At 35.8% G+C, this 27,332-nt stretch overlaps 1 protein-coding gene across 1 annotated transcript; it reads left to right on the plus strand.

The window, feature by feature from the left end:
- The first annotated feature begins 24,377 nt into the window (after positions 1 to 24,377).
- LOC133530639 (uncharacterized) lies at positions 24,378 to 24,791 on the plus strand. The gene has a single exon (XM_061868654.1). It carries the CDS (start codon positions 24,378 to 24,380, stop codon positions 24,789 to 24,791), a length of 414 nt encoding a protein of 137 aa, XP_061724638.1.
- The last annotated feature ends 2,541 nt before the right edge of the window (positions 24,792 to 27,332 follow it).

Consider the following 27,332-nt stretch of genomic DNA (forward strand, 5'->3'; position numbering starts at 1 on the left):
AGAGGAGCAATAGCGGAGGGCAGGGTTTCTTCAAATACGCGGCTGGCTTCAGCTCCACACGGACCCTTAGTTTAGATTCTAAACTTTAGAAGATGCTCCTTTCGGGAGCTGGCTCCACTAAAATGGTCGCTGGTTCGCTTAGCCCTGCTTAAGAACTACGAATACTTACAGAATTTAATATTTTAAAATTAGTTATATGTATAAGTTACATTTTAGTACAAAATTTTAAATATCCTTTACAGTACATATGGTGCTAGTTAATTAGTTAGTTTTGCTGGGAATTTTCCACAATTCGACAACCATTGTGCTTATTTTGCGTGAAAACGAGATAGCGCTTCTTTAGCCACATGGTGCTACTTTACCGCTCTAGTGCAATAATTAGCCCCTATATGTGCCTATGTCGAAAATTTGAAGGATCATATGTTCTGTAAAACTTTGTACATTACACGTTGTATTCGCCACTTGTTGTGCATTTCCTACTTTTCGTACTTGTATCTTACCAGACTTGGATCAATTTTTGGTGGGTCGTTAATTATATTAAATAGTCAGTTAAATTTAAGGAACCTAAGGATATTGCATGTCTGATGAACGGACTATGGAACTAAGTGCAGAAAAATTGGAGCAACTTGTTGTTTTATCTGTGTATAGGCCGCCATTAAGTAATTTTGATATTTGAAAGTGTAATGGAATCTGTGCTACTTAAAATATCGCGTTCTAGTAAGAAATTACTTATAATGTGGTGATTTTAGACTAATATTGTAATATTTTTTCTAAAAAAAAAAAAAACTGCACTTGTAAGTGCAACCTGTAAAGATAATATTTTCGCTGATATTTTTCCTATTACTGAAAAGATGTAATCAGCAATTTTATACGTATGCTACCGTGATATTCCAATTGTTAAGGCTTAGGATATAATTTTGCTTAACTTAGAAACCTGAACATATGCACAGTAAGCACAAAAAAATACCATCGTTTTGTCTATTGTCACTTTTTGACGCATACAACTTTCAAGATAAAAAAAAACTATTACACATAGATCCAATATTTCACCAATAGATAGCTTTTATTATGTAACTACCATTACTAGTTCTTAAAACTTTAGAAACTACTTGTGTAAAAAAAACGATTTTCGCCCTAAAAATGACACAAATATAAAATATAAGACAATTCTGTTTGACTGTTAGTCCGCCATTTGTACATTATTATTGTTTTTGTAAAATAAAGTACATATAGGTAAATAGATAATACGAGTAAGCATATTACTTACGAAATACTATAAATAAATAAAAGTATTATTAGACGTGGATATGATTTGTAAACAAGTTTGTACAACCCTGTCCGTAGAATTAAAGTGTAATAATAGGGCATTTTTCGTCCAGAAAAGAAAACAGCCGCAGGCTAGGCGGAGTAGGGCCCTGTGATATAACTTATTTTTCCTCACACAACATTAAACCGTGACCGTTTATATTGAGTTATTTTCAAGTTTTGTTTGTGTGCTTGGTGAGCTTCTAATACTTCGCTTTTATACCTAATCAGATAAAGAAGCAGATAACCGCGTGATCTGAAGAAAAAACAGTGGTTATTGAATTCGATTTCAATGGCACGTAGCGTGTTATTCAAGGAGAATCAACAATTTAATGCTAAATCAAGTTTAACTTTATAAAAATGTCTGACTCAAATTTACTCAGTATTTCAAAGGAAAGTGTATGGATGACCGCTTCTCCATACAAACGTAGTACTCATTTTCCTCTGTGGATATTAATATTATGAAAAATATTTTTACACAATTTGATATATATCAACCAAAGTTATGCCCCTTCGTTTGACTTTTTTAGATTTTTATAAGAATTAGGAGCAAAAAACAAATTCCATATACGTTTGTATGAAAAGGCGACTTCGCAAGTTCGTTCACTTTCGTCTTATGTAGGGTATTTATTATTATATGTTTTCATGGGCTACATTTTTAACCTAAATTTGGGGATACTGATAATGTGATAAATTGATAATCAATTCAATCTGAATGTTATTCAAACCTGAGAATAAACCTATATAGTGTTGTAAAACCTCTCTCACACTATTTGTCACTCCCAGATCACAAAAAGAGCAATAGGTACATATTAAATATAAATTTTATATATAAATTTTATCGAATGGAATCACAATACTGTTTCCCCTTCTCTCAAAATGTTCGCTACAATAGAGTGAAAGAGACAGAATGCTGACGTTTAAGCGACATGTTTCAGTCATGATGTTCGGGTTTTGAAGTCGCGTGGGTGAAAACAATATCCGTTGCGATCGCCCGACCAATTACTTTCCTATCTGGGGCGACGAAATGAATCGCGCATATGTGTGGGAGTAAACTCAGAAACCTGAAATTTTACTAAATATTTGTTGGCATTTTATCATTTTATCATCAATGGAATGAACGAAACTTTCATTGATGAGTAACACATGTATCGGTATATATATACAGTCAAAGACGCCATTTTATTGGTTAATGTCATACATTTTCATTCACTCATTCGTTCCATTCGTGCTAGCTCTTGTGAATTAATCTGTGGTAGTTGTGGTGACAATACTATCAAGAAGTTTGTCCAATTTCAAAATTAATCTGTAACATATTATGTAGAAGAAAATATACCCATCCCATGTTTACAGAGGCTCATTTCCGCAGCAGAAATGACCTGTGATTTTTTTATAACGTATCTATGCTACAAGAAAAACGAAACCGAGTTTTTCCTAATTAATAATAGTTCCGTATCACCTTGGTGAAAAGGCGTTTTCACTATTTAAAACAAGTTTTCTGAAATTCTTCGGAGAAAACTTGTTTATAATGGCATTTTTAGTCAAAACTAGTTGTCGCACAGTGCCTTGGTTTTAATTTAAATGGGGAAAGCGCTTTCACTAGTTAAAAGTAGTTTTTACGGTATTCTGTCAGAGTAAAGAACGACCTACAGCTCGATTCGAAGAATGATTAAGACACGTTTAAGATCTTGGAAAGATCTTTAACGATCGATAACTAAACGATATGTCAAAATTGACGTTTATTTTGATTCCGCTGTGATCTCAATAAGATAATGCCAAAGTTACATTGGTTGCCCGAATCGAGCTGTTTCTGTTAATTATACGACACAAACGATATCTAAATGAGAACTTATCTAAAGCAGGACTTATCGATATCGTATCTCACTCTTCGCATCGGGCCGTTAGCCGTGACCATACACAATTACACATTTTACACGAGACAGAACCGACTTTTTGTATTTTTTTTATGTTAATTTAGACAAAAAAAATTTTTGTGTCATGTTTTTGTAAGTTAACATTAAAAAATACAAAAGTAGTTTTTACAATGGAAAACGCGTTTTCACTGAAACGAGTTTTTTCCGTGACATATTGTACCTAAACCATATGTCCGCGTTTGCCATTTGTACTTTATTGTACGATTATTTATTACGAGTCGATAAGTAAATCGCTTATAAACTGATTCATTTTCACAAACGAAGCATTATTACCTGACATCGCGACGCAAGGAGGGTAATATGTTTATAAGGTGTACTCGTATCTATATAATCTTTGTTCATAGATTACGACTCTAGAGACCAAACGCGTGGTTCTATTTTGATAATACCTACGTACGTATAGGTACCTAAGTCAATCGATTCATGTCTTAGTTTTGCGAGTGTCACTGATATGACAATAAAAATTACAGTACAAAAGGGCAGTAAAAAAGGAAAAAAAATCGACATACTATGACGTACAACGGAATATTATTGGTAGGAATGGTAATTTGTTTCTTTAGTTACTGAGGTTATCTATATTTTCTTGAGTTGTTAAATGGTGGCAAACTACACCTCTAGTAATATTTTAAGCGGTAAGCTGAGCGGTAATATTATTGGTAACATTTACTGGTAAAATAGTAGCCTTAGATATATTACCGACAAAGATCCCACCTCTAATCTGGTGATATATAAATAATTGGAGTGAGAGAGAAGCATTTTATATTAGTACTTAATTTTCAAAAAAATTTGACGATGCACTTTCCGTTTAACTTTGGTTTCATAATCCAGTTTTCAGAGTCCGCTCACCATAAACAACATAGCGAATGAATCTTCACCTTATCACCAGCCCAACTTCAGTTAAATCAAATTGTCGGAAAATTGTTGTTGACCAGAAATCCTCTCTGAAGTTGAGCCACATCGTTGATTTTGATTTGAGCGAGTTATGAGCTAGTTGTAAAGTTGTATTCATGTGAAAAGCTAACTTTTGAGTACCTCCTCAATAACTGAAGCAGCTAAATATATGCAAGCGTGGAGGGTAACTTCGTGTATTTAATTACTTTTTTCCCACTAGTGTTGAACAATTAAAATGAAATGAGAAACTTAACATTTTTAGTCGGAATGACGAATAAATTTGACACAATATCCCTGCAAACACGCAGTACTGTATTTTATCAAAGCGACATCTTCAGTATTTTTAAATTTTTCACCAGTTATATGCAAATTAAAGTTGTCTAGATAGAAAATGTCACGAAAACATGTAAATTTTTTATTTCTTTTGTTGTCACTGGAATGTTTGCTACACTGGACAAATAGGCATGTACCTAACTAATTAGTAGTAAGTAGTTCTGCGTGTGGCTTCTTCGATCGGCGCTACGTAATTTTAAAGTTATAGGTAGCTGTGATAGAACCCATACAGCACTACATATTGCTCGCATATTCGGTTGAGCTGGCAGCGTGAACTGCCGCGACGAATTATTTACCCGAACGAACATTTCATAGGTTTCATAAGGTACGCGGCTTTCTAACTAGTTGCAATGGAAAATGTTTGAATGTTGATACCGGGCGTAATGGAGGCTGTTTTAAAAGGACAAAACGAAACATGAGAATGTGTGACTTTTATTTTAGTATACTCCTGTAGGATAAAGGAGTTATAGTTGTAGGAACTGACGTCAAATTATTCAAATCTACATTGGGTACGTAAGAAGTATTGTCCAAAAAAGGAAAAATGTGATCCCATCTATATTTATTTTGAGACAGGTGGGCAAAATTCAGTGAGTTCCTACGATTTATAAGTTATTACATTGGGACACCTTTTCTACTTTAAGAAGAATATGGTGTCGCATGTAATATCACAATATAGTATCATAGTAAGCGAAAGCGTGTCGTGTCCCTACTGTGACGTATCGCCGGTAGCTCCAACAGTCTCATGCAAACAGTGGCAGGACGAGAAGATGGCCTCTTCCATTACTACTGCAACCAGAATAAAGATGCACATCTCGTTCTCCTAGTGTACTCTCTTTATATGTTTATAGGTTAAAGAAGAGTAAGCCGCCTTTGGCGTCTGTAAGTTCGATTTATTACTACAAGTCTGTGAGGTATAGGTACCTGTCGCTTACAAAATGATCCACTTTCACAATCGAAGCAATAAATATTACCTGGCAGCGCGACGCAGAGGAGAGTTGTTTATCAGGGGTGTATATCTATTTAATGTTTGCTCCTATGTTCTAGTCTAGAGACTAAACAAGAAGGTCGATTTTGATGATTATTACGTAGGTACTTATCTAAGTCAATAAATTTGTCTTAGTTTTTCGATAATTTCAGTGATAAATTCCGTTGAAATGTGGCTAAAAACATTAAAAAAACCTCCTTGACGGAAAAACATACCAATTTTGAGCTTATTAGAAACATTTTTGATATTGAGATTGATAGACGTGCAAGGTCAGTGACAGAAGGTAAACTCAGCTATAGAAGCGTGTGCTAAATTAACACATTCAGCGCTGAGCTACGGTCGTAGCGCTACGTCGCAGCCGCTAACATTGGGTGGGAAACCGGGGTGATAGCAAAAATGCTTCGTAGAGGCAAAGCGACAAGGTGCCGTGATTAAACGTTGAATGGGTTTATATACTTTATATAAAGAAAATATTTCTTAAATTGCTATCACATTCTTGGTATAATCACAAAGTGTACCAGGCGAATTCAAACGTACACTGGCATCAAACCGATATTAAAATTATATTGGCATTCGCCCTTTAGTTCGCTCGGACTTGTCCGTACAAGTATTAGTGCGAGCGAGACTCCCGCGCGGATGACAGCTAACTGATAAGATTCCAATATCATTAATTAATTTTCCTACTCCTCTACTGTTATCTGTCATTTATGCATTCATTAACACGAATATAAGAACATCCATAAAAGATTTCAAGAAAAGTCTATATTGTCTATTCCTCATAAAAGCTCTTGTGCTTTTATACGCTATAACGTTACTGCGATTAATGGCTACCAACCTAACAAAACCAAAACGAATACGGTTTTAAACTAAGTGCATTGATGCCAACTTACAAAATATTCATTTGGTTGCATAGTAAAAATAATTACTTCATAAGTCAGAAACACGCATGTGACACCCGTAATATAGCAACACCCATAGACTACGAAGACCGCTTAGCGTTGCTTATTAGTCTCCGTAGGCTACGGTGGCCAAAATTGAGAAAAAACTGTCCAAAAAATTAATTTAGCAAGTAGCAAGTACCAGTGCCTCATGAGTTACGAGGAGGTGTCGCCGACCGGCCGGCCGCGGCCCGGGGCGGGCTGGGCGTGTAACAAGGTATGCTCGCGCGTCTTGGCTATATACTTTTGCTGTAATTTGTTTACCTAAATTAAGATTTATTTTTGTTGACTCGTAGGAAAAATATTGTATGCAACGTTGTATAAGTAGGTCAAAAAATTCTCGTGGCGTATTCCTTTACAATGTTCGCCTACGCCTTCGGCTCCGGCTCACATTGTAACTCACGCCACTCGCCTTTTTTGACCCTTCTTATACAACTGTTGCATAAAATACTATTATATATATCAGTTCGATGTCAGTTCACGTTCGAATTATTATTTATTAATAATTAAATTGTACTTATCTTATATCACATATACATGCATAAACATGAAATGCTTAATTTTTTTAAATAAAAAAGTTTAACTAACTAAAAAATCGCTGGTGGCCTAGCGGTAAGAGCGTGCGACTTGCGATCTGGAGGTTGCGGATTTAAACCCCTGCTCGTCTCGTACCAATGAGTTTTTCGGAACTTATACGATATATCATTTGATATTTGCTAGTTGCTTTTCGATGATGGAAAACATCGCGAGGAAACCGGACTAATCCCAATAAGGCCTAATTTACCCTCTGGGTTGTAAGGTCAGATGACAGTCGCTTTCGTAAAAATCAATGCCTACGCCAACACTAGGGATTAGTTGCCAAGCGGACCCCAGGGTCTTATGAGCCGCGGCAAAAATGCCGGGACAACGCGAAGAAGATGATGTCAAAAACACGCGAAGATAGAACAGAATAGACATTAATAAACTGAGTTGGTGTAATGAAGGCGAACGCTGTCTTTGTCAGCACTTGTTGCATGTCCATTTTCCTTGTATTTTGAATCCGTATCCGAGCATTGTGCTTTTTACAAGAAAAGTTAGAGCGATCCAGTTTAACAAATTACAATGGAGTTTTGTTAAGTTCGTTGTGTTTTATATACCAAACCGTACCAATTATATTGTGTAGTTCAGTTAATGTGATTATAATAAGTTAATTTATAAATGATAATCCACCTTCGCTTCTTAGATCAAATTAAAGTGTTTAAAGAATTACAGTAAATTTGTTCAGAAGGTACCTATCTATATATTAATGGTTGCTAAAAATTTTACGTCGCGAATAGAATTTGCGATAGACTTAATTACAAATTTTTATCTAATTTTGTTATTATCCGCTATTATTACTACTCTCTCCTTACGGACATTTAAAAACGGACGGAAAAAGTTAAAAATAATTCTTGATATCAACCATTTCCATTAAATTCACGTATTGTTCAGAATTTTTTGAATAGAAATCGTAATTATGCCTTGACATTTTCAAAGATCATGGAAAAGCAAAAACCGCTTGACTGATTGCTCCCTGCCAAGTAAAATGTCAAAATGGCGGCTCCGACAAAGGGCCTTTGAATTATTATGCTCAAAATACATTAAATATGACTGAGCTTTGAGTTAAATTAATTAATGTCCAAAATTATTTGTATCATATGAATGTATAATTGTGTAATGTAAAGTTATCATGGGTCACTCGTATTGGATTCAATTGTAAAAGAAACGGTTGACACGTCGTTGCTCTCTATAGAAACATTAATAGGTACTCATTTAACATTTGAACCTTATTGGGTTATGCGCACATATGTATCTAGTATATAAAAGCCAGATACTGTAGGAGCACGACACATTAAGAATATTGAATTACATTAACAAATATAGTTCATGTCATCCACGATGACGCGCAGATTTGGCATATCTAACCTTTAATAACATGACAATACGAGTCAAGGCACGAGTCGACTCGAATGACACGATCTATATAATGCAAACCAGTATTACGTGCGTCTGAAAATTCGCGTTCAAGCTTCGAGGAAACGTAGGTAACTATAAGACTGAAGAGTGTTTTTGTTACTTATTAGTTCTAATATTCCAATATACAGTCCCAGTATCGAATTAAATATTCGATAACCCTAGTTCCCCGTTGGTAAACTTAGCGTGCAATAAAACTAGGTTACATTTCTATTTTTGCTCCTTTAACCAAAATACCTTCGATCGAAAAACGAATACAGTAGTTTCCATTTTAGAGTTCTAGCTACGATGGTTGTACGTAGCTTTTATGTATACTTATTCTGACGTACATAATGAAAGGGTGGAAACGTCTGCCTATCTACAGATTGACATTTATTGGTGACAATATATTTGATACTGTCACTTGTTTGTACCTTATTTTCTTTTAGCAATTTTTTTGTCTCCTCTCCCCGAATTTGTTTATTGTGATCCCCTTATAATGATCATTTTCGCACGATGATTTTTTGACTTCAGTATAATAAACTGAGATCCGAATTGTCTTTGAGGAAACTGACAGAAGATGATGTGGTTACCATTGCATAGATATGGGATTATGGGATCATGTCGCCTAAAGGTAACATTCGGATTCAGACTGCACTAGTATCACTGCTGCAGCATTGCTGCCGACTGCATCGCTGCAAATTTCAAAGATAAAGATCTAACCACATTGATTTTAACATTTCCTGAAGCAATGTAGTCGGCAGTAATATTACAGGACTAATGCTGCACAGCAATACTATTAATAATAAGTACGCGTTTTAATGCATCGCTTATAATAAAATAATAAAAGCGGCCAAGTGCGAGTCGGTCTCGTCCATGAAGGGTTCCGTACCATTTATGACGTATTAAAAAAAACTACTTACTAGATCTCGTTCAAACCACTTTTCGGTGGAAGTTTGCATGATAATTTATATCTTATATTTTTTTTAGTTTTATCATTCTGTTATTTTAGAAGTTACAGGGGGGGGGGGGCACACATTTTACCACTTTGGAAGTGTCTCTCGCGCAAACTGTTCAGTTTAGAAAAAAATAATATTAGAAACCTCAATATCATTTTTGAAGACCTATCCACCAACGCGTTCATGCCGCTGCAGTAATGTCGGAGCAGTAGTGCAGCTGTCAGAAATGGATTGTCACCTTAACGTTCAATCCATCACTCATTTTTAGGGTTCCGTAGCCAAATGGCAACAAACGGAACCCTTATAGATTCGTCATGTCCGTCCGTCTGTCCGATTATGTCACAGCCACTTTTTTCTGAAACTATAAGAACTATACTGCTCAAACTTGGTAAGTAGATGTATTCTATGGACCGCATTAAGATTTTCACACAAAAATAGAAAAAAAAAATTTGGGGGTTCAGTTCTAAGTATGGGGATACTTAGAACTGAAACTCAATTTTTCTTTCATCAAACCCACACGTGTGGGGTATCTATCCCCACACGTGTGGGTTTGATGAAAAAAAAAACTTTTTAAATTTTATGACGTATAAAAAAAACTACTTACTAGATCTCGTTCAAAGCAATTTTCAGTGGAAGTTTGCATAGTAATGTACATCATATATTTTTTTTAGTTTTATCATTCTCTTATTTTAGAAGTTACAGGTTGGACACACATTTTACCACTTTGGAAGTGTCTCTCGCGCAAACTATTCAGTTTAGAAAAAAATTATATAGAAACCTCAATATCATTTTTGAAGACCTATCCATAAATACTCCACACGTATGGGTTTGATGAAAAAAAATTGAGTTTCAGTTCTAAGTATCCCCATACTTAGAACTGAACCCCCAAATTTTTTTTTTCTATTTTTGTGTGAAAATCTTAATGCGGTCCATAGAATACATCTACTTACCAAGTTTGAGCAGTATAGTTCTTATAGTTTCGGAAAAAAGTGGCTGTGACATAATCGGACAGACGGACGGACATGAAGAATCTATAAGGGTTCCGTTTGTTGCCATTTGGCTACGGAACCCTAAAAATGAGTGATGGATTGAACGTTAAGGTGACAATCCATTTCTGACAGCTGCACTACTGCTCCGACATTACTGCAGCGGCATGAACGCGTTGGTGTTATTGTCAATTTCCATAGTAAAATGAATGATATCACCGACTGCACGTAATATGGTGATTTGAACGTATTTCCGACCGCAGCTGCACTACTGCTCCGACAATACTGCAGCGGCCAGAATGCGTCGGTGTTATTGTCAATTTCCATAGTAAAATGATGACAAGACCGACTGCACGTCGCATGGTGAGTTTGGTGTACATATGGGTTGCTGTGTGCGGTGGTCACGGATTTAGTCAAGAGGATGGGGAAGATAATTTCAAAATATTAACTTACCTTAAGTTTTACTTAATATTTCTCCTCTGCATTATTTTCATTCGAGTAATTTGATTGTATTTCTTCAATTTGAAGTTAAATTGATATTTATTTAATCGGCAAACAAACGATCACAATTCAATATCTGGTTTTTTAATAATATTGCATAGCTGCCTTGGACTGACTGTGACTCTTGTAGAAAGGCAAATCTGTTCTTCGTTTTCGTGTACCATGTAGCATTATCGTCACTTACTTCATCTCGTAAAAAATACAAATAAGTAAATTTATAAGTAAATTAGTAATTTTATTTATACGTCTGTCAGTGACCTTATTCATAACTCATTGACATTGACAGTCAACGGACGAACGCTGCCGCGACTGCACGCCGCAAACAGCAGCAGTCGGCCGCTGCAGTAATGTCGCAACGGTAGTGCAGCTGCAGTTGGAAATGGACTGTCACCTTTACAATCACGACAGCAATGCGGCAACGACAGCAACGCAACTGATCAAGTACAGTGACATAACCCATCTTTCGTTGCTTTAATGCTACACCAACAACGCTGCTGTAATCGCAATCAGAATATAACTTTTATATGGTCTGTTTGTTTCAAAAGCACGGCACGGCCGTAACATTAACACTTACCCAAAATTAACGAATACCTAATAGCAACCATGTAGCTACCAAATTTTAGCCTCATAAACTTGTCACGTTCTTGTTGTCGATCTAGCAAGATTTGTATTCTTCTTTTACGAGTATTATGGACACTTTTTTGTACGAGTATAATGAAATAACAATATACAATACAATACAAATACTCTTTATTATATACCTCAATAAATAAAATAAAAGCAACAGTCGTAGAGGTAATCAAGAGGCGGTCTCAGGGGAATATAAATCTCACTTTATTTAAAAATGCTTTACTTAAAATTTAGACCCATAAACTTAATAACCAAAGACGGCATTTTGCGACAGATCGTTACTGAAGTGTCTCCTTTAGACTCGTTATTTTGCGAAATGCTTATATTAAGAGTATCGCTCCCTCAGGGCGTGCATTTTGGTTGATTTTGTAAATTGAGTTACCCTTCGCACTTTAACGTTTGTTGTAAAAGAAATCTCGTTAAGTTCACCATAGAAATAAGTTCCAATTAACAACATTCTTCTGCCCATTGTGAACTTATATACAAAATAAACATCGTCTTGTAAATTTAATTGTACTGTACTAACACTATCCTACCTGGTTCTATTTTCCTTTAAAACTCATTGGTAATTTTACAGGTATGTAAAATGTATAATATGCCCATTATTATTTGTTTTTTTCGTGAATGATCTTTTAAATAGGATTAAATCACAATGTCTCGCATATGCAGATGATATAAAAATCTATAAAGTCATTAATACGGAAAATGATTGCCTTATGCTCCAGGAAGATATTGAGTTGATATCTGATTGGTGCAGCACTAACCTCATGTCTTTGAATATCGACAAATGTCAGTCAATTACGTTCACAAAAAAAACCAACTGGATTAATCACGAGTATAATATTAATGGCAAACGATTAGTTAGGGTTTCTTCCATTAGAGATCTAGGAGTATTATTGGATAGTGAACTGTCGTTCCGTTGTCACTATGAGCATATGGTGTCAAAATGTAATCGCATGCTTGGTTTTATCAAGCGAACTGCTAAACCTTTCAAAGGGCCAAATAGCCTAATTGTTCTATACTCCGCATTAGTACGAACTACGCTCGAATACTGCTCGTCGGTTTGGCAACCAATTTATAAGACACACTGATAGATTGGAATCAATACAGGCAAAGTTTTTACGATATCTTTCCACTAAAACAAAAACACGCCGAACGTTTCATGAGTATTCAGATAGACTCTTAGCATATAATTTACAATCACTATCGTCCCGACGCGATGTCGTTGATATGGTTACACTTCATAAAATTGTGCATGGTGGTCTCGACTATAACCTCATGGATTATGTTTCACTTAGAGCCAACAATAAGAGAACACGGAATCTAGAATTGTTTGCCTTGCCTATGGTTTCTAATAACAATGTATTCTGTCTCTCCTATATTCTATTCTTTTCCTTCCAGCAACTCCCCGCTATCTCAAGGAGCGTTTTAACTACCTAAATTCTGTGAGGCTGTCGCGCAGCCTGCTTCTCTCCGTCCCATCTTCTTCTACAAAATTTTACAACACTTCATTTACTTTTCAAGCTGTCCGACTCTGGAACTCCTTACCCGTTGGCATTAGATGCGCTCAATCTCTTGCTGTGTTTAAAAAATCACTCAAAGAACATTATTTATCTCTCCCTTAGTGTTTATATAGTACATAGTTATTTTTACTCTGTGGCTGACATGCTGCTGTCATAGTTAGCTATGTTTCGGTTAATTTTATATATATTTATATGTATGTTTATGTATGTCTATTTATATTCCTTATATGTGTATGTTTATTCACTGTAATTGTGTGTGTGAATCTAGGCTTCATAACGGTTTAGCAACACCTACTTTTTCGATTAACTTCTCTATTTCCGCTACCCAAAGGTTGTCTGGAAGAGATCGCTTTTTAGCGATAAGACCGCCTGTTGTCTGCCTCTAAATTTAATCAATGGTTTATTTTTCTTGTATATTTTTACTGAGGTGTGCCAATAAAGAGTATTCTATCTATCTATCTATCTAATGCGCCTGTCTTTAGAATGTGTCGTGTATATAATAACTTAGATATTGATTTAGATATTTTGAACGTGTCTTTACCTAAGTTCAAAAATGTTTTGCTGTCCCAAAATTGTAAGTAAATATCTTATCGTACTAACGGTTTGTTATATTTTACTATATTCTTTACTGCCTTTAATAACAAGATCTTATAGTGAAAAATTGTATTTAGCTTAATAATTGTTCCGTGGTTGTATTGTGTACAATTGTAATCGTGGCGTGGGTAGTGTATAAGACACTTATATATGGAATATTTTAAAATGTTGTTGTCTGCATTGTGTTATTGTACCTATCAAAATAAAATAAAATAAAATAAAAATAATTGATGGTGCAATCAAGAATATTTACTTACTTACTATATGGATCTCCCTAAATTCGATACAAATAAATAATTAAATTAAATTGAAAAATAAATATTTCCTCTTGAAATATTTACATAGAAATGTAAGTATGACTTGGCATGCATTGATGAATTTTAACGTATTAGATAATTAAATTGCTTGAAAAGCCTTGTACCGCAGACAAGTTTGTTCCTTTTACATTCTTTACTTTCTTACAGAACGTGTAATAATTATTCTGATATCCATAACTATAACACTAGACATAAAAATAAGCTTGCTATCAGAAAGTTTCGTATCCGTAAAGTACAAAAAACATTCGTTTGGCAATGCATTCTATTTTATAACAAGTTACCTGACGATGCTTTAAGATTAAGCTTTCCAACTCTTAAGAAATCCTTAAAAAAGTCATTGATATTGAAGGCTCATTACAGAGTGGAAGACTACTTGACAGACAAACATGCACGGTCCAAACTAGAAACTGAAATAAAAACAAGTAGCAATCATTGTATTATGCATCATCAGCAAAGACCTTAAAAGCATAGAACCGTGCAACCATGAACAGGTTGACACGCGGGTGATGGTGCTAAGAAAGAACTCTCTGTCTGTGTCCACTACACAGACGTAGTAACACTGGCTGTAACATGCATACCTAAATTACCACAGCTAGAAGAACTGTGGGTTCACGTAGACAACAGTAAAAACCACAAATTCATCTTATGCTATGGGATTGCAGCTTCTCTGGGTATTCATTTAAGAAAAATATATTGTATTGTACGAGTATTTCGACTTAAGTGGACCTTCTAAACGTTACAATTTTGTTCCACAGGGTCAGAGACGGCAAGAGTACTGGCAATGTTTCACGCCATCACAGGCTGTGATAACACATCTTTCTTTTGCGGCAAAGGAAAGAAGAGTGCCTTTCAGACCATACCCAAGTGGAGTGCATATCCAAGTGCTACAGTGGGATTTAAATTGGCAATGCAGGGAAGCACTGAACAGGCCCTACCCATACTAGAAAAAAATATTGTTGCCATGTATGACAAGTAAAAAATGCAAGAAAAACTTGAACTGACAGAAATCTTCTCTGATAGCATGTACAATCAACATTTTAATTTGTACATGCATAGAAACTAATAAATAATTTTCCACAATATATTGTGTAAAATATATAGGAACTCTATTATAATACCTTATAAACCTATAGACTTTGAAATCGCGAATGGTGATATTACTTGTACACGTTATCATTGTTTAATATAAAACATGGAGAAGAACAAAGTTTAAAAGTGTATTTTATAAGTTAAAACGTTAATTCCTCTGTCACTTCGCGAATTCTTTTGTACGTATTTTATGCAGTGGCGACCTTAATCTGCGTTTGAACGAAAAATATTTTTTTTAATACAGTTGCTCAAAAAGTGCTACTTTACGTAGCTGTTTAGCGTGCGGAAAGTTGCATTTCGCGAACTAGTGCTTTTTACTTTTCCACTTGGTCCAATTCATGACTACTTATTGATGAGTGTTAATGCTAGTAAAAATAATAAATATAAAGTAGCCTAACGTAGTCCTTACATGTGTCAAAAAGTCAATAAGCATTATTTCATATTTTATTACTTACCTTCATCATTATAACACGTTTATTTTTTAATATTGAAAAACCATTCTTAATAAGTTGTCTAAATGGAACGGAATAGCTGCCGAGACGCCTGTCAAAGCAGAGGCGTTCTTTTTTACTGCAAGAAAGTTTTAAGTTTCCAAAGGCAACATTCGATATTCTTTTCATACAATTTAAATGTACGATACACAAATAATCGTAAATAACGATACTTAGGTAATAATAGTATACTATATTATATTTACGATGGTTTCTGTCTTATAGAACATGCATATAAAAAGTACTTGTTTTTCTTATTTTTTCGCAACTTTATTAAAAAACGTCGTTCGATACACGTACGAAAATATCATTCTTCACTCGTCCCGTACTGAAGATATCTCGTTACTGAAGTAATGGCATACTTTCCGCACTAGCATCGAAATGTACTATTGTTTGTCGCCACATTTGTCAGAAATGTATTTTGCTTAGTCACTCTTATATTTTAAATTTATTGACTGTTTGGTGATATTGCCTAACATAAGTTAAGGCATAAGCATTACTGAAAAATGTATATCCCCTAGAAAGTAGTAACGGGACTATAAAGAGTGGAATTTTCAAATAGGTCACTGAGGGCAGCTACCCAATCCTAAGTTGTTACGCTAAAATGGTCTTAGAAGATCTTTCCTAATTTTATTTAAAAAGGGGCGTTAAGTCAGGAAAGGCCATGTCTGGATAAGCTAAGTGAATCTGCCCCCTGCGAGTTTTGGCTTGTATTTTTGTTGATGATATGGCTTTATATTAGTAGCAAGTATGCAAAATATAAGGCCCCAGATTTCGGTAAAAAAAAAAAATCTTCAATATTTTTTTATTCTACGCGTCACATATATTTTTTATTTTTTTAAACTTTATTGCACAATAAAAATAAGTACAAATGGCGGACTTAATGCCTTAAGGCATTCTCTACCAGTCAACCAAAACATAAATTCTCGAATGTGGGTGCAGTATATATATATTGTGCATATAGTAAAGGCAATTGCTCAACTGTCAACCGGTGAACAGTCGTATTGAGGTGCAGGCAACGGAGGAGAGTGTGGATACTGTAGAAGAGCCAACATTCAATGAAGTGAGGAAAGCTGTCATGAGGCTGAAGAACAATAAATCCCCAGGAATGGACGGAATATATGCAGAGGTATGGTAGTATGTCGGGGGAGCAGTGCAATCTAGACTATATGAGATAATCATGAAGATCTGGAAAGAGCAGCGACAACCCGAAGAGTGGAACACTGGAGTGATATGTCCCATCTACAAGAAAGGTTCCAGGAAAAAGTGTAACAACTACAGGGGCATTGCACTGCTGCATACTCGGTGACTGCCAGTGTGGCTTCCGCCAGAACCGCAGCACTGTGGATCAGATATTCCTGTTGAAATAGCTGATGGAAAAGAAATGGGAGTTAGCATAAAACATCTATACAGTATAAGATTTTGCGGTACTTCAAAGTGCCAGAAAAATTGGTGAGAATGATTATTGTCGCTACTAAAGTCAGCAAGATGAGGGTAAGAGCTTGCGGAGAACTGACGGCTGAATTTGAAGTTGTCACAGGCCTGAAACAGGGAGACGCCCTTTCGCCGATGCTATTCAACTTGGCACTCGAATACGTCGACCGAAAATTACTTATGCAAGATGGGATTACTTATGATAGAATTGAACGACAGACATAAGATCATTGGGTATGCTAATGACCTGGGGCTATTGGCCCAAAACAAAAGGGACCTGGAGGCCATGGCTAGAATTGTGGGGCAGGAAGAGGAGAAAATAGGTCACAGAATCAACCACCAGAAAACAGAATATATCCAAATGAAAAGGTACAAGAACACCAGAGCTGATAGAGAAGACCTAGTAGTTGGAGCAACCACCTACAAAGGTGTGGATCATTTTAGGTATCTTGGTTGCACAGTAACTGATACCAACCGAAGGGAGGAAAAGATAGATCTACGAATCCAAAGCGCATTAAGATGCTCGGTAGTAGTAGACCAACCAAGATTCGTGTCTACAAGACTGTAATTAGGCCAATTTTGATGTATGGGTGTGAAGCTTGGACTCTGACTCAGAAAGAAGAGAGCAAGCTCTTAGTGGCGGAGAGGAAAATCTGGCGGAAGATTCTGGGACCTATCAGGAATGAAAATGGAACTTGGAGGCGTAGGAAGAATAGGGAGCTAGAAGAGCTGGTTGCGATGCCCATGCCCGCTGGCTCGGTCACCTTCAGAGGTTGGGAGAGGATCGTGCCGTGAGAAGAGCGTATGTGGGGCACCCGGGTGGAAAACGTCCGTCTGGGCGTCCGCACTGCATTCACTTATTCCACAATAACTGACATTTACCGATTTTGTAAAAATGTAGTCAGCGAAAAAATCGTACATTGTTACAATATTTTTCGATTCTAATAGATTCGATTTTTATCAGGATTAAACATAGATAAGGGTAGGTACTAGAAAAGTTAGAAATGAGGGATAATGTTTATAATATTTTTATGTCAAAATTGACGACACTACATTTTTGCAATATTTAAAGTGTCAATTGAACATTATTAAAAAAATAGGGACTTATTGCAGGTCTAGGTAGATCTGTGTAAAAATGTCCTATAATATTTATCTATTTAAATAAACTCATAAAAATATGTAACCAAGACCCTCGTTCGCACGTAAGCAACTTACCTGAACCCTTTAAACAAAATGTGTACCTATATAAAACATACCTAATACCAACTTATACGTTCGTATACGTAACTAGTACCTCTAGTTATTAGTTTACTTTACACTTTAAGATGCTTTTAAACCGTCTTTGATACCTCAGGCGTGTAAAGCCCGCTTAATGAAAGACCCCATAAATTGTGGAAAATATTTCCATTTAAAATTTGAAAGTGTCATATTACCCTAAGAGAACAGGAGAGAGATGCCTCAGTAGTGAAGTGCTCACGTTTTGTTGGTTAAATTCTTGTTTTTGTTCTTTTGTGCATGGATTTGAACTTTGTACAAAATACAGACATAGCAGACTTTAATGTCATAGGTATAATAAGATATTAGTATACTTATAATCTATTACTCAATTACATGGTCAAAGAGACACATCCAGATTCAGGTACTTACAGGAAACAGGTAACAGGTATCTGTGATACACGTTAATCAAGGTAAGTAAAAATATTTTTCAAATTTTTCTTTTAATAAAAATGAAAATGTCACCCTACATAATTGATGTCGGGTGGGCTTTGTCGTACTTAAGTTCAAGCTTTTCACGCCTGCTTTCACTAACCGGACTATGTGCCTTCTGTTTACTCGTGAGCCTGTGACCACGCGGTATGCCACGTTAATGAGTGGCATTCCTTACTGCACGTGACATCAAAGTCTGGACGGGAACGGGGAAAGTAAACTGTCACTGGCGATTTAAACGCCAACTGAGCTACTGTATAATACTAAGAATATATGTATAGCAGAAGTTACAAGTACCTATATATAAAATTGAATTTTTTTTTGGGAAACCAAATTATATTTATTACAAACAGCAACTACACTAAATTTATAAACAAAAAAGTGGCTGTGACATAATCGGACAGACAGACGGATATGACGAATCTATAAGGGTTCCGTTTTTTGCCATTTGGCTACGGAACCCTAAAAATGACACTAGAAACCAAGTTGAAGTTAAGCTACTTAAGATTGTGATTTCTATTATTTTATTCCACCAACCTACGTATGCGTAAAGTTGACTTCAGATTATGCAAAATACATCACTAGATGTCACTACAAATGGATATAATTTTAAGGCATGAATACAACATTAAGAAAGTTGCATATACCTCGTTTGTGAAGACCTATCTTTATTTATAATGTTGTGTTAAGAGAAAAGGAAGCATATAGGAAAAGAGAGCCCTCTTGAAGCATTTTAAGGAAACTAATTTCGAAGCGCTATCTCTATTTTGTATCCGAAACTAGCTATGTATGTGTGAGTGCACACCTACATATGCATCCGTATGTGTAGGTACTTTCGTACTACATAATATTAGGTCTACTTGGGCGGTTTACAAGTTAATTTTTTGTTTGATTTCTTGTAACTATCATATTTTTTTTGTTTACAAGATATCAAACAAAATATTAACTTGTAAACCGCCTAAGTAGACCTAATATTATGTAGAAAAGTTTTAAAAGAATGAAATCAAAAAAAGGCATACTTTATAGTAAATATGTTTATTGCTTTAATTTGGTACCTAGTTTAGCCATAAATTCCGTTGCAAAGCTAAATGTCTCCAGAGACTAGGATTTTAAAGTTATTTTATAAAGTTTTATATAGTTAATAAAGGGACAAATAACGAATGATGCCGATGATGATGATGATGATGCCAGCCCTCACCTTAACACATGCCTTTTAAGGAACAAGCAGAGGGCCTAATTAACGCACCATTTTTTGTGGAAATATGACATTATTGTTCTGAAAAATGTTATTCAGGTGACTAAATTTTTTACGATTTTCGATATATTCCTTGTCTGAATAAAGATCTGAGAAGAACCGGCAAATAAAAGGATAACTGAGCCTAATTTGTGCGTAAATGTGATACATTTTAGTGAATAATACACTTGCCCGAGTGTAATAAAATATCGCACTTAAATTTAACTTATTTGCAGCACCATATTGCAGGATAAAAGATTGATCTTCTGTCAAAGCTCATACCTAGAGGACGTAACTCCTACTCCCCAAACCTGGACATGAATTAATTTTCCAAAGTTATTCAGGCAACTTACAGACTCTTGGCAAGTCAATGTTTGATCCTGTGGATAAAAAAAAGAGTTATGTATCTTAGATAACAAGGCCTGCTCTACGCTACACATAAAAATAGTTTGTTATAGAAAATTATAAAAGCTATGGGGTCAAAATTCCTAACGGAGGTGGTGATAAAGTGCTGTGTATTTCTAAGGCACGTCGCTGCTTCATTAATGTCACGTATTTACCCAAGAGATGACAAAATCGATTTATCATTGAGCATTTTAAATTCGTGATAAGTTTATGTCTGTGACTTGTGTCTAAGTCTGACTTAGAAATCTTTCATGTGCGCATAACTGGTTTGCCTAGTTCTCAACTGAGCGTTTCTTCTTTGACCTTAACATCCAACTGGACTTGAGTTCAAGCTATTCCGGAGGTAAAGTAAGGACAGGTAAAGTGCACATTAGGAGAATTCTTGGTAATTTCGTCGCGCTCCCTACTAACTCCGTAAACAATTCGCTCCAGATATTCATTAAAATAAACATATGAGTAATGATGTCGTGGTTCGGGTGGCACTCCATCTCGTCTAACTTAGCGGAATCCAATTGCACAAATCTTAGCAGAGCATCATTCGTCATATTTGTCGTAAACAAAATTAAAATAATCATCGCTTGTTTTCATCGCTGCATGAGCGCTAAGGAGGATGGTATTTTCTTCTTACCTTCGAAAATATGTAAAAACCTCCCGACATTGCCTTGAACACTGTTAAGATTTTAAACCTCCAGGTTTTCTAACATTGGAACTATTGGGATTCTAATTTCCCTATATGAATTTCCTTGTTTGATGCTTGCTCCAATTTTACTCTGTTCTGCTCTGCACTTTATCGTAAACAAAATTAAAATAATCATCGCTTGTTTTCATCGCTGCATGAGCGCTAAGGAGGATGGATGGTATTTTCTTCTTACTTTCAAAAATATGTAAAAACCTCCCGACATTGCCTTTAGCACTGTTAAGATTTTAAACCTCCAGGTTTTGTAACATTAGAACTATTGGGATTCTAATTTCCCTATTTGAATTTCCTTGTTTGATGCTTGCTCCGATTTTACTCTGCTCTGCTCTGCACTTTTAAAATGAATAGAGAAATAATAGGTTTACGAGGTATATGAAACCTTCTTAATGTTGTACTCATGCCTTTAAATTGTACCAATTTTATAGTGACATCTGGTGATATAGTTTGCACAATTGGTAGTCAACTTTATGCAAAAGTAGATTATCGGATCCCATTAATAGAAATCGCTGCTATCTTTACTAATGTTAACTACGTTTCTGAGTTTCGCCTATCGTAAACAGATATATGAGCTTATTTTTTATCTATTTATTTTAAAGGGGTAGCTAAGTAAAAACGGAACAAGCATTAAACTCGAATAGATTCAAATACGGAACTTAGACCCCTTATAAGCTTAGAATAAATTTAAAAGTGGAAAAATTACTGTCTTGGATGAGACTTGAATTCACGGCCTCTGGACTCAAGTCTCACCCAAGACAGTAATTTTTCCACTTTTAAATTTATTCTAAGCTTAATAGCATCGTTTGCAGACGTCTCTGCTTGTTAAAAATTAATTTAGACCCCTAATGTTACAAAACCTGGAGGTTCAAAATCTTAATAGGTACCAAGAGTTCAAAGTAATGCCGGGAGGTTTAGGTTAGGTTCTAGAAGGATAGAAGAAAATGCCATCCTTGGCGCACACGGCAAATACGGCAATACCTTTTAAATGTTGAAAATTTATAAGCGCAGTTTTGTTTTTGTTTTTTGAATGTATATGAAAACATGTTTTTATACACATTCGTGCTATTTGATTCCGCCAAAGACATCTGAGATGATCTAGAGCGCATCTAAGGAGGTACGAGCGTAGGCAAATGCCTGAAATTCATCAGCTACAAGAAAGACCTGAATCATGATATCATTACTCATGTATCTATTTAAAAGAATATCTGGAGCGAACTGTTTACGGAACTACAGAGCTATGCGAAATTACCCGAAATTCTCCTAATGTGCAAGATCCTAGACACTTTACCTACGGAATATCTTGAATTCATGTCCAGTTAGCTGTTAATGTCAAAGAAGGAACGCACAATTGAGAACCTGGCAGGTCAGTTAAGTATGCAAACACGAAAGAGTACTAGGCCAGACTGTATCTTACAAGCCACAGAAGACGAGGATCATATAGCTTTGTACACAAAGATGAACAAAAAAAACATATAAAGGACAATTCCAAAGAGAATCAGAAGCTGCAAGTACTTACACCTACTCTATTACTGTCTTGTATACCAAATTGAAAGCAATAAACATAGAGATGGCTAAATACAAAATAATGAAATATTACACAAATTTTTGGCGGGAAATTAAAAAATATTGGGCTGGTCACACTTTGTGTAGTAGGAATTATTGTTTTGCCACTAGAACATATTTTTGATTTTCTGTGCACACGTAAGGTACCTAAGGAAATCAGTTAAATATACGTTGACGTGCACTCAAAGTCAGCTCACATAATTTCTACCACTATGTAAAATACAAAGACATATATAGACATGTTTCGCCAAGATATTTTTATATATTTTATATTGTTGTTAAATCAAATTACTACTGAAGTACTGACCATGCAGTCACTTCACTCCACAGATTCCTTCTAACTATTGGTTTTCAGTAACTCTACTAACTAATTACGTTCCAGTGTTTGGATTTTATTTATGTTTTGCTGAACTTCTAGTTTATTTATTTTTTACACACGTTCATGAGATTCAGGTATTAATAAATTCACGCACTTAACTAAATTTATAGGCAAATGTTAGAACTAGTACTTAAACTATCAAAATAGTAATAGAGTACCAACCTACTAAATTGTTTACGACTTGTAAACATAGTAGTTTTTCGTTATGCAACGTCACGTCACGTCAACTTCGCACATTGTCGTAATTATTTACGAGTTTAAATAATAGTTTGCGAACCCCACTCGGTGTAGTGATTATTAATATTATTTAAAATAAACCCCTTATAAACCGCGAAAAATTTGAATGAATGACGTAAATTGACAAAAGCCTTTAGGTTTTTTTAAATCATAGACAATAGTAGTAGACAAGTGATACCACGAGGAAAAATCTGTCAACAATATTTGGCTAGCCAGACTTACTTTACTATTAGGTTTTATTTTTATTTTCATTTCATTAATTTAAAACTTTTTTATACACACTACGTCTACTCGTAATTGGGAGATTTGCAAGTAATTTTTTGTTTGACTTCTTGTTACCAATAAAATATTTTTTGTTATTGTCACAAGAAACCAAACAAAAAGAAACTTGTAAACCGGTCAAGTAGACCTAATATTATGTAGGACGAAAGTACACGTACGGATGCATATGTAGTTGTGCACGCACCCATACATACTTAGTTTCAGAATAAAATAAGAGATGGTGCTTTCCGTAAAATGCTTCAAGAGGGCTCTCTTTATCTATATACTTACTTTACTCTTTGGTCGAAACTATATTATTATTAATATTCCACCTTTTGTAAATATAAATTATAATACTGCTGCATAATACATAATTGTCGCCCTATATCGCATAGGTATTGGAAATTATTGTGATGAGAACAAATTTAAACCAGACCGGCTAAGTCATCTTTGAGTGTAAATTTCTAATTGATTAATTTCCAGTACCAATTATCCGGTATTGAACCAGATCTTCGTTTCTCAAAATTCAAACAGTCAGTTCGTTTTTTCTCTTGTTCTGCGGATTTTATGACGGATGCGGTAGCACCGCGGTAGGGCTAACCGGTGTAAGCCCGGAATGGCGTGTCTAGGATACGGACATCAAATAACGCCTCTCTCTGTACTTATATCCCATAGGCCGAGGCAGGAGAGGTCTCCACAAAGTCCACAGTCACGTTGTGTGATGACCGGTACCACGAGTTGACACTTGACTTGACGTCAAGTTATGTTAGCGACTGCGTAAATTCGATCGCAGTCCATCTCGCTCGCACTGATGTATTGGTGTGATATAGAAGGAATGCAATCGAGTTCACGCATTCGCTAACGTAAACGCGTGATAGCCGTGCCGTTTTTTAGATTTTTATATATTTTGGAACAATATATGAAATGGCGAGAACTCACAGGCGTCCTATGTGATAAAAAAATACCTCTGAAGGTGAAGGGTCATGTACCTATACAAGACAGAAGTAAGACCAGCGATGTTATACGGATCCGAGTGCTGGGCTACAAATAAACCCCACCTGGACAAGCTTCACACCACAGAGATGTGCATGTTACGCTGGTCAGCGGGTGTCACCATGATGGACAAGATTAGAAATGTGTATATCCGGGGTAGTTTCAAAGTAGCTCCAATAACAGAAAAGCTGACGGAAAAACTTCTGAGGTGGTACGGTCATGTACAGAGGCGTCCAGAAGACTTCATGGTTAAGGTAGCCCTCGAGATTCCAACGACGAAGCGAGGAAGTGGAAGACGGCCTGCCACCTGGCTGACGACGGTTCAGCGAGACCTGAAAGATCTCAATATAGACGCCGACCTTGCACTCAATCGTGCAGAATGGAAGACAAGAACAGGAAAGGCCGACCCCAAGTACCTAAATGGGAACAAGGCCTAGCAAGATGATGATGGAACAATACATGATAAAAGGAAAAATTGTCCAAATTAGGGCACATGTTTTTTAACCTACGTAAAGTAGAGTAGGTAAATAGCATTTTTTATCTTTTTTTTTAAAACTACGTCGGTGGCAAACAAGCATACGGCCCGCCTGATGGTAAGCAGTCTCCGTAGCCTATGTGCGCCTGCAACTCCAGAGGAGATACATGCGCGTTGCCGACCCTAACACCCCTTCATCCCTTCGTTGAGCTCTGGCAACCTTACTCACCGGCAGGAACACAACACTATGAGTAGGGTCTAATGTTATTTGGCTGCGGTTTTCTGTAAGGTGGAGGTACTTCCCCAGTTGGGCTCTGCTCTAGATCTTGAATGACATTCGCTGTGCTGTGCCCTACCACACAAAGCGAGATGACATTCACAATGCCCATACCTCTCTTGTGGACGTAGTTTAAGGACGTACCCGGGTCCTCTGTATCTGTATCTGATTTATCTCTTTTTATTTTGTTTATAATGGTTGCATTACATAACGGTACGTTTATTTAAATACTTGTGTTATGTAACAGGAAAAACAGGAAACAAATACAGTAAAGGAGAAGGGCTTGGTAGATATGCCATAATTTTGGTCGTGTGTTTCTTGTTGGTGACCAAACTTATCTGACCCCCGTCGAGAGGCTAGAGGAGTCAAGCGCCTTCGCTCCTTATTTAAATCTAGACTAACCAAATTCCCGACGAGTGTGTTATATAAGGAGAACGAACTAGGTGCTTACGAAATTAATTCTGCCTAATATTATAAATAACGAAGTTTTCAATCAAAATTCGTAACAATCATTTGATTTAATACCTATAAGAAAATTTGCTCAAAAATTTTCGGTCATGCCGAATAATTTAATTATTAGTTTGAAATTGGTACAATTATTCTTTGAGGTGTCCAGCTGTACTTACTAAAAGTCCTCACGGGTGCGCGATCTCAAAACCGTTAAAAATATATCTTTACTTACCTCTACAATTGGTCAATACCAATCGTTTCACGGTTCTCGGTTTGTATTTAAAAAAATAATCGCATTTCATCGTTTACCCAGATTTTTGAGTGACAAAACGATAGTTAGGGAGGCGAGGTAGCTAAATGGCGTAATTCAACGGCGCCGTCGAGACCTATCAAAATCGAAAGATAAAATAATTTCGAAAAGAAAAGCTCGTATGGTAAAAACCATTTTAGCGGTGGGTTTGGCGTGTACGGTTTTTCAAAAATGTTAAAAAAACAGTTACTTGGGCATTCTCTAGCGCGTCAGATATTCATACTACGTATGCCCCAAGTGCCTCTGATAACAACGGTATACTAATCTGCCGGTTTGCGTGGTGGGGGTAGGAATATAAAGTAGTCAAAAATGCAAAAAAAAAAAATTACTCGAGCGCGTCAGATTTTCGGAAGGGGTGTTAAGTAGGCCCCAAGGAAGCTCCCTTTAAAAAAACTGACGATTTCGGCGTGACGATAAGTTACGATGAATTTTTGAAAATGCAAAAAAAAAAGTTTTTTTGAAATACTCGAGCGCGTCAGATTTTCATAGGGGAGGTTTATCTCGGTATCCTGAAAGCATATTTTCTTAATCTGACAAAAATGTTGGTGGGTTCTCTTAATCTGACCGAAAAAGGTTTTTTGGTTTCCTTTTTTTCCTTTCTTTCTCCTTGATAAAACGGGGATTTTAAGAATGACAATAAAGCGATAGATGCAACCAACGTAAATGTAGATGAAATGTAGTACGAATTATATTATTTATTGTATAAAAAAATGAAATGATATAAAAATATATTTCCGCGAAGCGCTCAGTCTGTATTACATGTTTATGGCAAATTCCTCTTTTTTGCTTCAATTCTTCACTTCGTTTTGCTTACAAAAAAACTATTTGAGGATCAACAGGCTATTGAATAATATACATACATGAAAATGTACATGTTAATTATACTTTTGTATAAAGATACGCGTAACTTTTTCGAGTCCACGAAAATTGTAGAGAAGCTTTAGAAAAAAAAAATTGAGATATAATAAAAGTCACATAATTTAATCATCGTTATTTCATATAATTTTTTTTTAACACCCTCAGTTTTCGAGATATACTCAAAAAACCGGGAGTTTGAGTTTTTATGATGCTTCAAGTCAAAAAGTTTTAACTTTGGACAAAAATGTAAAGAGACCTTTTTTGTGTAAAATAAAATTACCTTTTTTGTTTATTTAAACTTTTTTTTGTAAAATGTATCGTTCGCGACTTATATGCCGCAACGCGTTTTTCGGAAGACGAAATGGCTCCTCCACACGTCCGGTCATGCGGAAACCGGCAGATTTTGTATTTTTAGTAAGTTTTAGATTATATTCTTCAAAATAAAAAATAAAAAAATCGCGCTCGAGAATGCCGGATTGACGTTTTTTTTTTACAAGTTCGCGACCCTATAACTCGGCGGCGTCAAGGACTTATCGTCAGATTAGTTAAATTTAGTCTTAAAACACTAAAATCAACCCCCAATATCTTAATCTGACGCGCTCGAGTAT

This window comes from Cydia pomonella, chromosome 2 (genome assembly GCF_033807575.1).
Source record: "Cydia pomonella isolate Wapato2018A chromosome 2, ilCydPomo1, whole genome shotgun sequence".
Taxonomy (NCBI): Eukaryota; Metazoa; Arthropoda; class Insecta; order Lepidoptera; family Tortricidae; genus Cydia; species Cydia pomonella.

Excerpts from the sequence above, each read along its gene's own strand:
- LOC133530639 (XM_061868654.1), top strand. The coding sequence starts at position 24,378 with ATGTTATACGGATCCGAGTGCTGGGCTACAAATAAACCCCACCTGGAC.